We start from the raw sequence: 15,978 nt of genomic DNA, 5'->3' as shown, positions 1-15,978 counted from the left end.
TGCTTAATAACCATTAATAACTTTGCGTAATAACTTCATTTTGTTTTAAAACAATCTACCAGAAGTAATTTTCCTGCTTCACAGCAGAATACTTACCAGATTTGGGTCAACATCACACAAAACATGCATCGAGCTTCTGTTTTTGTATTTAAGAAATTTAAATGATATCCTTGAGCCTACAGCATGGACACCTGTCAACTATTGTTACACAGCACATGGGATAAGGGTGGGGGAAATGGTTGAAAGGGGTATTCTTGTGCAATAAGAGGTCTACAAACATTTCACTAAGGAAAAATATAAATTTGGCCCAAATAGTTTTCTGATTGGTTGCCAGTGAAGCCATATACATAGCTATAGTACTTGGCTGTTATGGCATCTGTTTTCCTTTATTTAGTTTCTAAATTCTATTTATAGTGGCAATAGGATGTTTGTAGTGCCACATGATTAATAGTATGTGTTGATGGGGGTGGAGGGCAGGGTGGATTATCACACATTAGTTCAGTCATGTTCTAGTCAGACTTGTTATAAAACATAATGTGTGTGTTTCAGGATGTAGAAAAAGAACTAGAGGTGCAGATTGGAATGAGACAAGAGATGGAGCTGGCCATGAAGATGCTGGAAAAAGACGTTTGTGAGAAGCAGGATGCACTTGTGGCACTCAGACAGCAACTAGATGATCTCAGGGCACTAAAGCATGAACTCTCTTTCAAGCTGCAGGTAGGGAAGGAAGCCAATGAAATGAAATGGTCCCTTTGTAGATATGGCATGTAGGAACCAACTAGACTACTTTTTTTTCTTATCAGAAAGTCATTTGTGAGGGAAGAAGAGGATCACTTGTATATCTTTTATTTTCCTCCCTGCCCCATCCTTCCCCATCTCCTAATCTCACTATGGATTCCATTTGATTCCTTCTACGCTCAGCCTGCATTGAGGCTAACCTTTCTAACTGAGGAAAGCTGAACATGACTTGGTCCAGAAGCAGTAGATTCTGTAGAAAGTCAGAGTCTGTTCTTGGATCCTTCATGTAGTCGTGTGGTTTGCCAGCACTACAAGGCTGGCTCATACCTTTTTAAAATAAAAAATGGTCACCAGATGCAGGGACTTATGAGGAAAAAGCATCCCATGATATCTGAACACTTATCTGTTCAATAGTAGGACAGTAATTTTCCCCTAATACATGGCTGTTTTGAGAGTTGTTGGATAAGGATGTCTCAGCAGCATGCTCCCAATCATCTGATATTGTTTTTGAAGCAGCTTGCATAGGTGGTCAGTATTCAGTGGTTCCACTTCTGTTCCCGCCTTAACATGCTAGAAACTAAGGAGATGGATCTTTACAATACTTATGGGAGATGGTGTGTGGGCAAGCTCCTTTTCTGCTGCATTTCACTTTTATTAGTGCAAATAACTGTACAACAGTGTGTAAGCTCCTTTCTCTAGACTGGAGCACAAGTTTTAAGTAACTGTAGAAGCAAGGATGACACAGCACCATTTTCAGAATCCATAGCCTCTGGTTTTACCTCCTAATTTCATTTGCCAATTTAGACTTGGGCTGTCCTCAATCACAGCCTATATGAAGTTTCCTTTTGTGTTCTCTACTGTAACACGCAAGGTATCACTTGCTGTGGTATATAATGATAAAATGAAATCATTTGTACGGGTTACCATGGACAGAGACAGGGTTTCAAAATCATAGTCCTTATAACTTCTGCTTCTAGAGGACCGCCTGCAGCATAAGCGAAGTCAGTTCTAAAGAAAAGCGCTAACGACCAAACCTAAAAGTAAATATATAACTGTAAAACCCACGTATTTATAAAAACAAAACCATGATAGCATCTATCTAGTAAAATCTATTATTTTAATGTATACAGTTTCACTTGTCACTGAAATCCGCTAGAACAGACTACTCAGACAAAATCAGACAGCTAATGCCCAGAGAAATAAGTATTCAACTTAATTTCAAAACCATAAATAGATTTCGCTGCCAGACAGTTGACAGTTCAGGCAACTGGCACTCTTGTGCCACACAATTGATGGCGTAGTATTGATGCTCCATCAGTTGATACTACGTCAATCTATGCCATGTGGTTCAGATATGATACTTTATATATAAAATAAAATTGTTTGTTTACTTACTCAGTTACCAGGACATGGGGAAATGCTTGTCCCCACTGTTAATCTTTGCTTCCGATCTTTGCCCTTTGGATCACTCCTTCTTACCTGTTTTAGTATCACCAATTCCATTTCATTTTCCAATGTAGTTTATTTCATATTTACCACTGCTTACTGAAGACATTAGGTAACTTTCCTTTCCAGAGTTCAGACCTGGGAGTGAAACAGAGGAGTGAATTAAACAGCCGTTTGGAGGAGAAGACAAATCAGATGGCTGCTACTATTAAACAGCTTGAACACAGGTAAAAATGAAATTGGTTTATTGCAAAATATAAATGTCTCCCTGTGGTGTGTGGTATACTTTTGCAGGTGCTAAAAATGCATATTTTTTATATAAACTTGTTACACAGAGCTAAACAAATATCCCAGACACGCCAAGTGCTATTTCTAAGAGTCCTTTATAGATATTTTTTGAAACGTTAATATTATCTGAGTTGCATTCAGTGGTCTAGGCCTGCTTTCATTGAAGTCTGGGGCAAAATTTCCATTGACTAGCATGGGAGCGGAACTGGGCATTACAGCAGTGGGCCCAATCCTACTGCTTTTACTCACCTGAACAGTCCCATGGAAGTAAGTGGAACTATTCAGATGAGTAGAGAGAGCAGGACTCGGCCCTATAGCAGTAGTTGCGTGATAGACTGATAGCTAGGACGTGTTTTGTGTGCTCAGGAAAATCCTCCATAAATGAGAACATCCTGCTAAAATATCAATTATTGTAGATGCTTGTTTTATACACACAAACAGAGCACACATATATAAAAGCTAATTATTGGAATCCTTGTCAGCATTGTTGTATGTGAAGATGGAACACTGGGTAATGAATTGCCTATTGTTAATTTAAATAGGTCTGTACAGCACCACTAACACTGTACAAATGGATGACTCACAGAAGCATACAGTCTATATTAGACACAACATGGGAGGGATGGCAATACAGTAGAGGGGGCATGAAGGACAAGGATTACAACAGTCAGCGCTGAAATAGGCTTATTGTTACATAAGACTCTAGTTCTGTTTTTAAAACTATCCTATATTAAAATTGGAACGTCCATCTCCATGAAAACTGAGACCCATGTTTGTTTCTGGGAGGTCTGAAGTGCAAGAAAGCACAGTGAAACTAACTTCAGGGGTGGGACTGGAGAGGACTATTTCTGGCACTAGGAGCTAGCAGAGGTGGCGGATGGGAACAATATCTATTAGTTCCATGAGCGCACGTTTTAAACACCTATCCTAGTGAGACAGTGCTGACAACCCACTACCAACTCTCGCATAATTGGGATGGACTCTGAGGTCAGACGTAAAACCGCTCACTTCCAGAGGAGGATCTCAGGGAGTTGCATTCCTTTTTCGTTAACATCTTTGGAGCTGAGCCTCTTATAGTTGTGTTCACAGAGGGTTCAGCTGGTGTGACTTGACTTCAAATGGAACTGTACTTATTTAGTCCAAAATGTCTCCACCTATGCATCCATCCCCTTGTTATGATCCTAAATGATACTAGCGGGCATGAGAGGTGCATTTCCTAAAGATAAATGCTGTTTCACTTGGAAATAATAAAGACAGAAGTAAGGGGAATAGTTATGATGTTTTTATAATTATTACCTTATTCAGTAAAAGGATGATTATTGTAGTGTGTGTAACTTTCATCAAATTCTTCTGAGGTGGTGTGTTTCTGTAGTCTTTTGAGTGGCTCTTTGAGAAATGTTTGCCCTTTCATAATTTATACAGACATATTATATTGAATGTATGACAATATCTGTTCAGTTAACTGATCTGAACTTTTCTCTTACTGATTTTATTTTTTTTCCATTTCCCCCCACATCATCATTCTGACATTTTTCATATAGTGAAAAGGATTTGGTGAAACAGGCAAAAGCCTTAAATAGTGCAGCAAACAAACTGATCCATAAGCACCATTAGGCATTTTTGCAACTGGTCACCTCACAACTCTGACATTGAAACTTAGTTATGAGAGGGAAAACCTTAAGAATAGTTAAAAGCAACTATTAAAATGTTAATTGTCATTTAAAGTTGATTTGGAATTTGCTGATTTTTTAAAACCTTTGGGCTTTTTTTCAGAGATAGAAAATTTGGTAGAAGCTCCCTAATTTGCCATATAAACTTTTGTTAAACTACAGAGGAGTTGGCCAATAAATACACAAGGAAAGCTTAAGGAATGAGAGATTTGTGGCTCTGTACATACCTTTGATACGTACTGTATACAGCACAAATCTTCAACATGAATGGGTATTAGATGTGTGGTTCTATGCCAATATCCGATTGGCCAGTTCTGGGGAAGCCAAATTAGTTTTCTCTGTTACCCAGTTATGAAGTAGACAAAGAAAATGTGTCCCTGGAAGTAGTTGAAAGTAGTTTGTGTGTGTGTATTCCCAACCATTACCCTTTCACTTTTGTTCTTTGGGTTTAACCACAAAACAAGGACAAATGGGCGTTACATCTTAATATTTTGTCACCGTGAAGATCCAGTCCTTGTTAAGCAAGACTACTTGCAACAATTTTGCCTTAGTGACTTGGGGTGGGGAGGTAAATCAACCATAGATTCCTTTAAACTTCATGAAGACAAAATTAGTAACTAGATGTCTTAGAGTAACGTTACAGTAGAACCTCCTTATCTTTTCATTGCCTTCTACCTCTGCCATAATTCCTTCTAGAAATATACTGCAGTTCTTCCTAACTGAAGGAAGCTGAGGAGAGACTGTTGTTTTGTTGGTCTCTCCTCTTCCTAGAAAAGGAATAGTTACACATTTTACAAAAATATTCTGCTCTTTATACTTTGCGGTTTAAAAAAAAAAGAGAGAGAGAGAGGAAGGAGTGGAACAAGTAGTAGGTTTTTTGCTGGCCAGTCCTTGTCTCAGAGTAGCTAGCCTATAACAAATAAAACAAAATAGCTGCCTTTCACTGTTACACTTGTTACATTTGCTTCTAAGTTTCTGTTGCTTGATACAAATAGGGAATTTGCTGAGAGTTCTGGCAAAATAATGAAAGACCAACTAAAGCTTAGAAATGGTTCTGAATAGGAAAAATAATCATAAGCTTAACATCTCACTTCAAATTTTTTAAAACTGTAGATTGAAATATTGTAAGTTAGTGTCCTCTTCCCTATGGTCGCAAGAGGTCACCATGCTGGTCCCATGCAGGCTTTAGGGTGTAAATAATTCTATAAATACTTTGCTTCAAGAAATCAAGGTTTTTTTTTCCCCTGTGTTTAATAGTTTTTTTGTCCTTGTGAATTGTTCGCAAAAATGCTGTCTCGTGTAAATTTCCCACTCTGTCATGTAGAATAGGACTCCTTGACACGTAGTGGGAGACTTATATGACCGTCATGCAGCTGGAAAAACTATTAATTCGCACTGGACACACTTAAAAATCTGTGAGGCGCAATCTTGCCCTCCAGTACACAAATGGGTATCACCCCTTAGCTTGTAAAATTGATGACTGCACAATGGCAGACTTTATAAGACTCCCTGGAAAACAAGTATTAAGTATTTGAGACTGGCTATTGAGTCACATGTTTGAAAACACAAAATGAACCTTGTGACCTTTTATTCTGAACTCATTTGAATTATCTGCAGAATAAAAGCTTTCATCCGGGTATCCAAATGGCTAGTTAGGATTGTTACAACCCCCTGCCAAATTCTTCTTGTGGACAATAAACTTTCTCCTATCACAGCAATGCTATAGTAGGATTGAAGACTTAAATATCTAGCAACATGTCGAAAAATTGATCCAGAGTATAGGTTGCTGTGGTGTAAATGCCTGTGTGCTTAATCTGATGTGATAGTTGTGGAAGAGACCAGGAAAATGCACTAATTCTAAATATAGTAGATAACCTATGTTGCAAGTTCCAGTTACATGTGTAAAGCTGAAATGTAACGTACATTAAAATAAAATTTGACTTAAAATTCTGTGTACCTGAGGTTTGCTTTGAATATGGATAAAATGTTTTGTTTATCATCTAATAGCTGTAAACTGTAGTAATAGAATAAAAAAACATTGAAAATCAGAGTTTCTTCTGCCTGGTTCACCTACATTTTGTCTTTCTTTAGAATATTTTCATCCTTTCCCTTGTTTTACCATACAATTTGTTTTCCTTTTTTGGGTTTATTTTTGTTTGTTTAAATTCAGTCTTCCTCCCCACCATGGCTTTTGTTTTTTATCACAAGTTCATGTGGCTCAAATCCAGATTGCGACAGGCAGAGAGAGAACGTCAATCCGCTGAGGGGGACAACCGGCTCTTCAAGCAGGAATTTGGTGAAAAGATCAACAGTCTTCAGATAGAAGTGGAACAGCTCACCAAGCAGCGGTGAAGACAGTTTTCTAATGTACTTATTGGGTGTGCTTTCTCTGCCAGGTCAGAAATGTCTGGGAAAACCCATAGTAAATGGGGGAGTGTGTTTATCCTAAACACAAGCAGAGTAACCTTAGAATGGGGAAGTGCTTTGATATGTTGTGGACCAAATTTTCAAATGTGGACATCTGAGTTGCAACTGCATTTTTTTAAAACCTTAATACTTTTAAAGAAAATTACAAAATACGTAATCAGGAAAAATGACAAGAATAGTACAAGTCTAGTGCACCATCGAACACTAAAAAGAAAAATCTTGTTACAAAAACAGTCTGTGGAACACCATGGGTGGAAATTAAATATAAAAATGTTCTCCAGGCAGCTAAAAGTTCATAAAGAGAGGCTGTCAGTATGCAGTTCTGCTCTAATAATGTCATTTGTATTATAGAATATAAACCTTAGAGAGAGACTAGACAGCAAACAATGTGATTATTCATAATCAGGAATGTTAGCGCTATTATCTACAGTTTCCTCTTTTGCCAGTAAGTAAATCTACTATTTTAGGAGACAATAAATATCTTTGGGCACCAACCTAATAACTAAACCTATATATATATATTTTTTTTAAATCTACAAACAGCCTTAGTTTTGGTGGGAACCAAAAAAAGACCTGAAAAAAACTCAGCATGAAAAACTATCATATTCCTCTTCCAGAGTTGTCAGTTTACTAACAGCAGGGAAATACAGACCCTTTTACCACGAAATAGAAGATGGCCTCTCATTTTGCATACACGATACGTTCTCTGTCCCATGACAAGGTCACTCTGAATCATCGTTGAATAAAATATATTGTCTCGTACTGCCTTCTTTGACCTCTTTCCCTTTACTGAGGACCCTCACACTTCTTTTTGCCTTAAGGTGTCTGCTAAAGTGAAGTGATACAAAACACAATGTTTACAGTGAGGAGGAGGGTGTGATGACTGATGGGGCTTTTATTAACAAATATATGTAAGCTCCCATTTGTGCACACAAAGGACACAACTGTTCCCACAAACACATCATTTTATGTGTCCACGTTTGAAAAGTTTGCCAATAGTATAATTAGACTGCATCCAACAGGATGAAAATGCTAGTCCTTGTGTCTTTGCTGCTAGCAATATTATCAGATGCAAAAGGGGCTTTAGGTCTTGTCTACACACACACGTTGCACTGATTTAACTAAATTGGTTTAGAAATTAATTCAGCTAAATCAGTGCAAGCACCTTGTGTGGACACTCTTTTATCACTGTATTTATATTGATTTCTAAGTGAATTTAGTTAAGTTTAAATTCTGTTGGTAGACAAGGCCCTTGAGGTAGTTATATTGGTGGTAAACTGCTTCCTTGAACTGGATTGCCATATTAAGAAACTATTTTTTCCTCTGATGAGTTTTCATACAATCTTACAGGTAAGACCGCTCTGACTTGTATGGTATTTGAGTGCATTGGTGGGCACCGATCCATGTCTCAAGTGATTTTCACCCAGCTCTGTTCCCTGAGGTCCTGGGGGTGCTCTGGAAACTTTGAGCTGTTACTTTCATCGAGTTACATTAATGGAGTTATTACCTATCTGCACTGAGGTCTCCCTTGCAGTTATTCATAGAATATCAGGGTTGGAAGGGACCTAGGGAGGTCATCTAGTCCAACTCCCTGCTCAAAGCAGGACCAATCCCGAACTAAATCATCCCAGCCAGGGCTTTGTTAAACCTGACCTTAAAAACCTCTAAGGAAGGAGATTCCACCACCTCCCTAGGTAACCCATTCCAGTGCTTCACCACCCTCCTAGTGAAAAAGTTTTTCCTAATATCCAACCTAAACCTCCCCCACTGCAACTTGAGACCATTACTCCTTGGCCTGTCATCTGGTACCACTGAGAACAGTCTAGATCCATCTTCTTTGGAACCCCCTTTCAGGTGGTTGAAAGCAGCTATCAAATCCCCCCTCATTCTTCTCTTCTGCAGACTAAACAATCCCAGTTCCCTCAGCCTCTCCTCATAAGTCATGTGCTCCAGCCCCCCAATCATTTTTGTTGCCCATTTTTGAGCTGATGTGCTCTTGCTTAACAGTCCCTAGACTCAAACACTTGGGACCTGCTGGCAGGGTACTCTCAGTGGAGAACCCTCTGCTTGAGAACTCAGTTGCTCCAACACAGCCTAATTTTAATCTTCAGCCACGGTGGAAAGCACCCTAGTGACAAAGGTTTTGTGTGAGAGGCAGGAAGAGAAGCCTCTTTAAGGATATCCCTGGAAATTGAAGATGTTGCTTCTGATTTCATGCTATTTTGACTCTGGTAGTTTGTGTACTGTTGTTGGCAGTAGCATGTTAAAAATATGACTGTATATTTTAATTAAGGACCTGCAGACTTAGTGAACAGGTGCATATTTCATACCTCTAAACAAAATTAAGCTTGACTGGATTAGATCCGGAATTTAGATTCAGACTTTATGCATTGTGGGCTTGTTAAACATATGTTGGGATAATTCGTTCAGAGGTGTACAGTTTTGAAAATTCTGGTAATGGAGATTTCTTTTGTGCCCTCTTATGCTAAAAACATAAATCACCTTTTTAATAGCTGTGCATATTGGGTGCTGTAGAATCAGATCACTTATCCACAATTTCCTTTTGTTATACTGTAGGGATCAACTTGAACAAGAATTGAAACGGGAAAGAGACAGATTGTCATCAATACACCAGGGTATCCGAGAAAACAAAATCACAGTAGCCCAAGGCAAGGGCTGCCAGAAGATGCAATTAAAAATGGTAGTGTCACTGTTCACATTTAAATATGGTTTAATTTTAGCTACTGTCTTACCTTGAGCTTCTTATTACTGCACATATGCATTGCTGCTATGCTGCAGTAGTAAAGGTATGAGGGTAGCAGTCAGGATAGGAAAAATTCATGTAAATTTTTATTTAATTCTCACACCATTAAATTGAAATGGTTCTCCTTTTTCAGCCGGAGATAGGTCTTCTTAAAAGCAACAAGTTTTAGTTGTAATATAAGAGTGTATCCCTCTCTCCCAGCTGTTTGACAGAATCTTGAAATTGATTGTGTTCATCAGCACTATTTACTAAAGAAAAATGCAATATAAAAGATACTCTAATCAATACATCTCATTAAGAGTAAATCACCTTTAAAATAATTTCACATCATAAGCAGGAAGTTACCATGCTGACAGTCTGAGATAGAGTAGAACTCAAGAAATGAAGCTGGCTTTTTAATGCATAAGAGAGCAGCATTTCAAAGTTGTAAGTTCTATTCTTGAAGAAAAAAATTGGTTTTCATGTTAACTAAACTTGTCTTAAAACAACTTTGAAAATCTGATCTCTCCCTGCCTTGTTGTAAATCATTAGACTTGGCTGTCTCCTGGGAAGTGTCAGTAAAAGGGCAGCTCTTCCTGAGACACTAGCATAACTCTCAAGTATGAAGACAATGAAATAGTACAGGGTATTTCTGTACTCTGCATGTACACTGCAGCACCTAATCTTCACTGGGTTTCCCCAGGAGACTTTAGTAGTACTGCTCTCTCCCTTGAGGGCTTCTTAAGTTCTTCAGTAATTTTTTTTAACCAGTAGCATTGATAACTTAAAAAAATAAACAAACAAAAAGGTTAGCAATGCCTCTTAATAACTTAATTGTCAATAGCATTGTCTCTATAAACAGCTGTTACACTACAATAACAAAAGGTGTCAGAATGAAAAATTTATTGCAGCTGGCTCTTAAAACCAGCTGCTGTTTGATCTTTCCAAACCAAAGCAAGCTATTCAGCTGCAAGGCAAAATAATTCTTTTCTCTCATTGTACATGTTACAAAATCAAACCCTGAAGCAATGATTTTCTGATGTGCCCTTTTCTTCATGGGATTACCCTCCTCCATTTGTGTGTCATTGTGGAACACTCACTAGAATGGGACATGCAAGTCTTTGGAACAAATGGGTTTAATTTACAGAAGTATCTATTTATGTAACAGATCTCCTTTTATTGTGTCTCGTGGTCTATGGATGGTTTACTTTTATACGGGTATATCATTTTAACAGCAGTTTAATGCCCTGGCCAGGCTGTAGTTCAAATTTCTAGCAACTCTCATAGGCATGGATCGTGCTGAGACACGTTCCCACCGTCACTAATACAGATAGCAATTTATTTTCTTAGTCGTGTTGAAAAGTAATGCTGCGTTTGGTTGGGGATTTCCCTTTGTCTCATTGATACTTTATAGATTTACTCTACAAATAATATTTACCCTCCCTGCTTCTGCTATACCAGTTGAGGTGGTTGGGTTATGCTTCCTCCTTCCCAGTTTAAAAAAAAAAAAAAAGTTAGATTATCTCTCCGAAAATCTGAAGCCAGCTTGGACATTTCAGTTTTTTTCTGCCCATCAAGAGGAAGGCAAACAGCTAGTGTGATTAGATTGGTGCTCATGTACCACACTGGTCTGAGAGGTCAAAGGGTAGATTTTCAAAAGCACCCATGTGGTTTAGATACAGATCCCATTGAAAGTCAGTGGGACTTGTGTTCACTAAGTCATTTAAGCGGCCTTGGAAATCCCAGTCTAAATGTGTAGAGTGCAGTTAGTGAAATACTCAGACTTGTAAATATGTTTTTTCTTTTGACAGGATGGAAAGCAGAAAATCCAGGAAGAAAATGCCAGATTGAGAGAACCTGGAAGAGGGGAAAATGCTGTTCTTCCAAACAAGTATGGACTGAAAGATATCCCCTTTCCCCTTTTTCTCACATTCACTGTTCCTCCTCCTGTCTCTGTTCGCTGCAGTGTGAAAAGCAGGTCTGTTATGCTCTCGGCTAAAGGTATCAATTACTGTGTTGGTGAGAATTTAGTTTTGTTGTGGGCTTACCCTTTCCTTCACTTAAAAAGCAAAACAAAAAACCCAACTCTAAATAAAACAATATGCTAAAATCTTCTAAGTGAAATTTAAACTTTTCTGTTTGAAGTGAAGACACTTGTAATTTGAGACTTTAAAGTTCCCGCGTGGTAAGATCTGCTCTTCTCAATGACACAGTAACCTGGGAGAGAAACGGGGATTCACTTTGAAGTGTAGTAAGTGTGGGAAGTTGGCTTTTCAGGATTTTAGGAGAGGCTTTGGGGTTGGTGCAAACAGGAGGGACTTGAAGTTTCCTGTTTTAGAGGTTGTTTGGGGCTTCTTCAGTTGTAGTCTGCCTCATACAAGGAGGTCACAATATGGTTTATTTCTCAAACTGTTGGAGAAGACTCTAGCATTGTCTTTCGCACTGTGCTTTTTGTGGGGGGGCAGGGATTGTAAGGGTGTGTAACACACTCAGGGACTTGTCGAGTATTGCAGTTCTCCTGTCAAAGATTTGCAACGGCCTTTGTGCCCATTGTTTGAGGTTCTCCACTGTGCCTATTTCACAGCACTGAATCAGGAAACAGATTCTATTGCCAGGCATCAGGTTTTTGGCTCTGGAACAGGGGAGGTGATGAAGAGATTTCTGTTCCTCTCCCAGCTACCTCTGAGCCACCTGATACATAGCTGTAATTCTTTTTTCTTCATTTGGAGAATGTAATCACTTAGGCTGACTTTTAGGCCTTGGCAGGGTAGGAGCTCTGCATTTACAAATCTGAAATTGCAAGGACACGCCCCTTTGATATTAGTGCTTCAGGAAAAAGCCCTGTTCTTGTATTTGATTTTGGTATAGTATAATTTTGAGGACCAAGAACAAGATGTACCGGAGCCTAAAGATTGTGGGGGGCGGGGGAGATTGGTTTTTTTGGGGGGGGGGTGTTCTATAGAGAAATGGCTTCTATAATAAAATAAAATACTTACAAAATACTAATGCAGAAATCCCATTCAGGTAAGAGTTTAGTTTTTAAAATGTGCTAAAGTGAATTGAACATCACAGCAGAAAATAAGCTATGTTGTTTTGGCTGGGTTTTTGTTTATCTGGAAGATTATTTAAAAAAAAAACAAAAAACAGGAGATGAGGTAAAGACTTGTGTTCAAACGGGTAGATGTTTTAAATTTGTATTTCTGTAGTCGGGAACCAGGTCTATAATCAGGATTTTGTTCAAAGCATAGTAACAGACACTTATGAACTCCTGACTTCCCTAATTTTGCGGGAGGATTTATGGGGAGAATCTAAAAGGAAGAATATTGTAAGCTTTCACGTTAGTTGAAGTTGTGGGGATGTTGCACCTTTAACAAAGGCTTCTTTTCTCCAAAATGTTAATTAGTTCTTGAAGCGAAAGAGATATTACCAAAAGCCATTTTACACAGTCTAACTGAAAATCCCTTCCCCTCTCATTTCTGTTTTTGCTCTAGGCTCTTGTGATGCTATTTCACTGGTTCTCATCATAGTCTTCCCAGACAGACATGATCTACACTTCTAATTTAAAAATAATGCCGAGAAGAAAACATTTTGAGGGAGGGAGGGAAACTTTTTGGGTCTTCTTCATATGTCATAAAGGAGGGAAACAGCATGAGCCTAATTGTGTGTTTTTCTTATGTAGATCATCATTAATGTATATTAAATGCATGCTGGTGTGGTTAAAGGTTATATTAGCATGAGTTTGGGATGAGCACCTGACACTCAGGTTGTAAAGTTTGTTTAATTGATGACTTTGCTACTAATATATAAGGGATCATCCCACATTCATGCTGATAGGTTTTAACACCACAGTACGTAATCATGTATTCCCAAATACGTATGTGTTTATGAATGGCTTTACATTTTGCAAGCATATGGAGGTCAAAATAGATGCTTTTTATAAACCTCAAGAAATAACAAAAATAGTGCGGTAGTGTGTTTTTGAAAAAAGCAAAAAAGAAATGACTTCAGTGAGAATGGATCTGAGACTCAAGCGATTTTCTTCTGGGAGATGTGGATAAAATGATATTACTAACTTACCGTTTTCTTTTTTTATTGTAGGATACAATCTGTCATACAAGAAGAGCAGGTTAGTATTTCTTCTGCTTATGTTGAAACACTAAATTACAAATGTGGTGACAAGTCTTGTGGATTCACAATTTCTTCTTCAATCCATGCACCCTTAAGATCATAGAAGATTAGGGTTGGAAGAGACCTCAGGAGGTCATCTAGTCCAACCTCCTGCTCAAAGCAGGACCAACACCAACTAAATCATCCCAGCCAGGGCTTTGTCAAGATATTAAGTATCAAAGTTGAGTCTTTTTCTACCCTCATGTAAATAATGTGCCTGGTAAAGCACAGTTAGGATCAGAAAATTGAGTATGAACATGACATTAAAGTTTCATATTTCTGTCTGCATCAGTGACTTCAGGGTCAGTCCGGTCCTGTTTACAATTAGAAAGATGGTTTGGTTTGAAACACACCCGCGCGCGCACCCAAACTCCCAGGCTTGCAGACTCGTTCTGGGCTCTGAATGCCAAGCTGTGTTCTTCCTGGCTCATGCATCATTGCCAATGCTAAAGATCCTGCAATTGGAACTCAGTTGGCAGTGGTGTTTGTGCATTGATGCCCGAGGCTAGCTCACTCGTCCATGCAGTTTTCACTCTGTAGGGTTAATGTTTGTAAAAGTATTTTCTGCTGGGAAAGTAAAATATGATTTGTTAACACACTAGGAGCAGAAATATTGAATAAGATGGTGCCATTTTATAGTCACTTTTCTGATCATAAACATGCCTTAAAGCTAACAGAACAGTAGAATATGTCACTGCAAATACTTCAGCCCTGTAATGGTAGCCTTAGATCAGGAGTAGGCAACCTATGGCACGGGTGCCAAAGGCGGCAGGCGAACTGATTTTCAGTGGCACTCACACTGCCCAGGTCCTGGCCACCGGTCCGGGGGGCTCTGTATTTTAATTTAATTTTAAGAGAAGCTTCTTAAAATTTTTAAAACCTTATTTAATTAAACATATAACAATAGTTTAGTTATATATTATAGACTTATAGAAAGAAGCCTCTAAAAACGTTAAAATGTATTACTGGCACGCGAAACCTTAAATTAGAGTGACTAAATGAAGACTCGGCACAGCACTTCTGAAAGCTTGCTGACCCCTGCCTTAGGTGTTAGGAATGAGGGATTTCTAAAAACATTTGAATTGACAGGAAAGAAGTTAATTAAAAATGTGAAATAAATGCCACTGGGTAGCTCGGTTGTAGGATAAGAATCATTTATAGAGACCTAGTACAAGTGTGTTTGTCATATGCATACGGATAAGTAGAAAGCAAGAGAAAGTGAAGCAAAACAAATACTACTAGGATGTGTAACTGTCGACAGAATGGAGCTGGTAAGGATTTCAGTGTCGAGCCAGACCCCACAGCCCTGGCATTCTCAGAGTGCAGAGAGACAGTCAGCGCAAAGGTTGGGCAGGGAGGCTGCAGCCTGAGCACCAGCAAACTAGACAAAAGAATGGCTTCTTTACACTTTTCGTGAATTTGTGTAAAGCGCCCAGACATCTTTGCAATGAGTGTGGTGCTGACTGAGTGTGTGTGTGTCCCGACCCATCTGCACAGGTGCCCTCCAGGTTAGGACAGGATCAGTCTTCCCTAGGAGCCTTGTTGGTTTGCTGCATTTAGTCCCTCCAGGACTCGGTGCCCGGAGTATGAAGCCACTGTTCAGGGAGTCAGTTGCACTCTGTGAAGTGGATTCTGGATGTTGATTGGCCAGAGTTAAATACTACGTCCCAGAAGAGCAGTTTGTCTTGTGGTTTTCTGAATAGTTTGAGGTCCTGTTTGTGTATGTGCACAAATAAATGCTTCCTGCAACTTGCCCGCTTCCTGAGCAATCGGACTGTGCCTCACATTGAGTAGGAAAAGGGAAAGCCGCATTGTGAGGGCGGAGGGGAGCAGACACTAGCAATAATACTGAAATGGAGGGTGTAGGAAAAGTAATGCTGAGCAATTGTTTTCTTAATGATTTAGGAACTGCCATCTGGACCTGGAAAAGCACAGATATGCCAGCTGTGCCAAGAGGAAGGCAGTCTCACCAAAACAAAGGTAACTGTAGTTAAGGGGAGGCTTGTGTGTCTTGGCCAGCCTGGTAGCACATGTGTGCCCTCTAAGTTTATTTTCTAAAAGCTGATAAATACAAGTAGATTTCCCTGTAATTACCTGGGTACCAGGAAATACATGTTTGTCCACCTTCCCATTAGGACAAAGCTGTTAAATAGAAAGGGCTTCAGGGTCCTCCATGCCACCCGCTGTTGACACTGGAAGATGATACATGCTAGTATGCTTCCCTCCCCTCAAGAACTGCCTTTAATTCACCCCCCAGCCACACCTGGGAGCACAATCAGCCCTCTCCCCGTTTCTGCCAGAAAAAGTCAGTAGTGACCATGTGAACACGTGGTTTTCATTTCATTTTTCCACTTTCTTTCCTGCCACCTCCCTCTTTATTCTCCTTTATCTTCACTTTTTTTCTCCCCTCTCTCTTTTCAACAGGTCACTCTCCTTCCCTGGCCCTTTCGCCTTTCCAGAATCACAGAAATGGTGCCATACAATGGGCCTCATCTCACA

At 39.2% G+C, this 15,978-nt stretch overlaps 1 protein-coding gene across 5 annotated transcripts in view; it reads left to right on the top strand.

Moving 5' to 3' along the window:
- RUFY3 (RUN and FYVE domain containing 3) overlaps positions 1–15,978 on the top strand; it is an 82,332-nt gene that overhangs the window by 59,757 nt on the left and 6,597 nt on the right. For 2 of the 5 annotated variants that reach the window (XM_045017531.1, XM_045017532.1), the window contains exons 11-17: positions 550–717; positions 2,314–2,411; positions 6,371–6,490; positions 9,147–9,270; positions 11,124–11,203; positions 13,411–13,438; positions 15,385–15,459. In XM_045017531.1, coding sequence (XP_044873466.1) covers positions 550–717; positions 2,314–2,411; positions 6,371–6,490; positions 9,147–9,270; positions 11,124–11,203; positions 13,411–13,438; positions 15,385–15,459 — 693 coding nt within the window. Of the gene's footprint in view, positions 1–549; positions 718–2,313; positions 2,412–4,013; positions 6,319–6,370; positions 6,491–9,146; positions 9,271–11,123; positions 11,204–13,410; positions 13,439–15,384; positions 15,460–15,978 lie in introns of those variants that run through there. The other 3 variants (XM_045017534.1, XM_045017535.1, XM_045017533.1) reach the window with 2 other exon arrangements.

The sequence above is a fragment of the Mauremys mutica genome, chromosome 5 (genome assembly GCF_020497125.1).
Source record: "Mauremys mutica isolate MM-2020 ecotype Southern chromosome 5, ASM2049712v1, whole genome shotgun sequence".
NCBI classification, from domain to species: domain Eukaryota; kingdom Metazoa; phylum Chordata; order Testudines; family Geoemydidae; genus Mauremys; species Mauremys mutica.
This window is presented reverse-complemented; position numbering and strand designations above follow the sequence as displayed.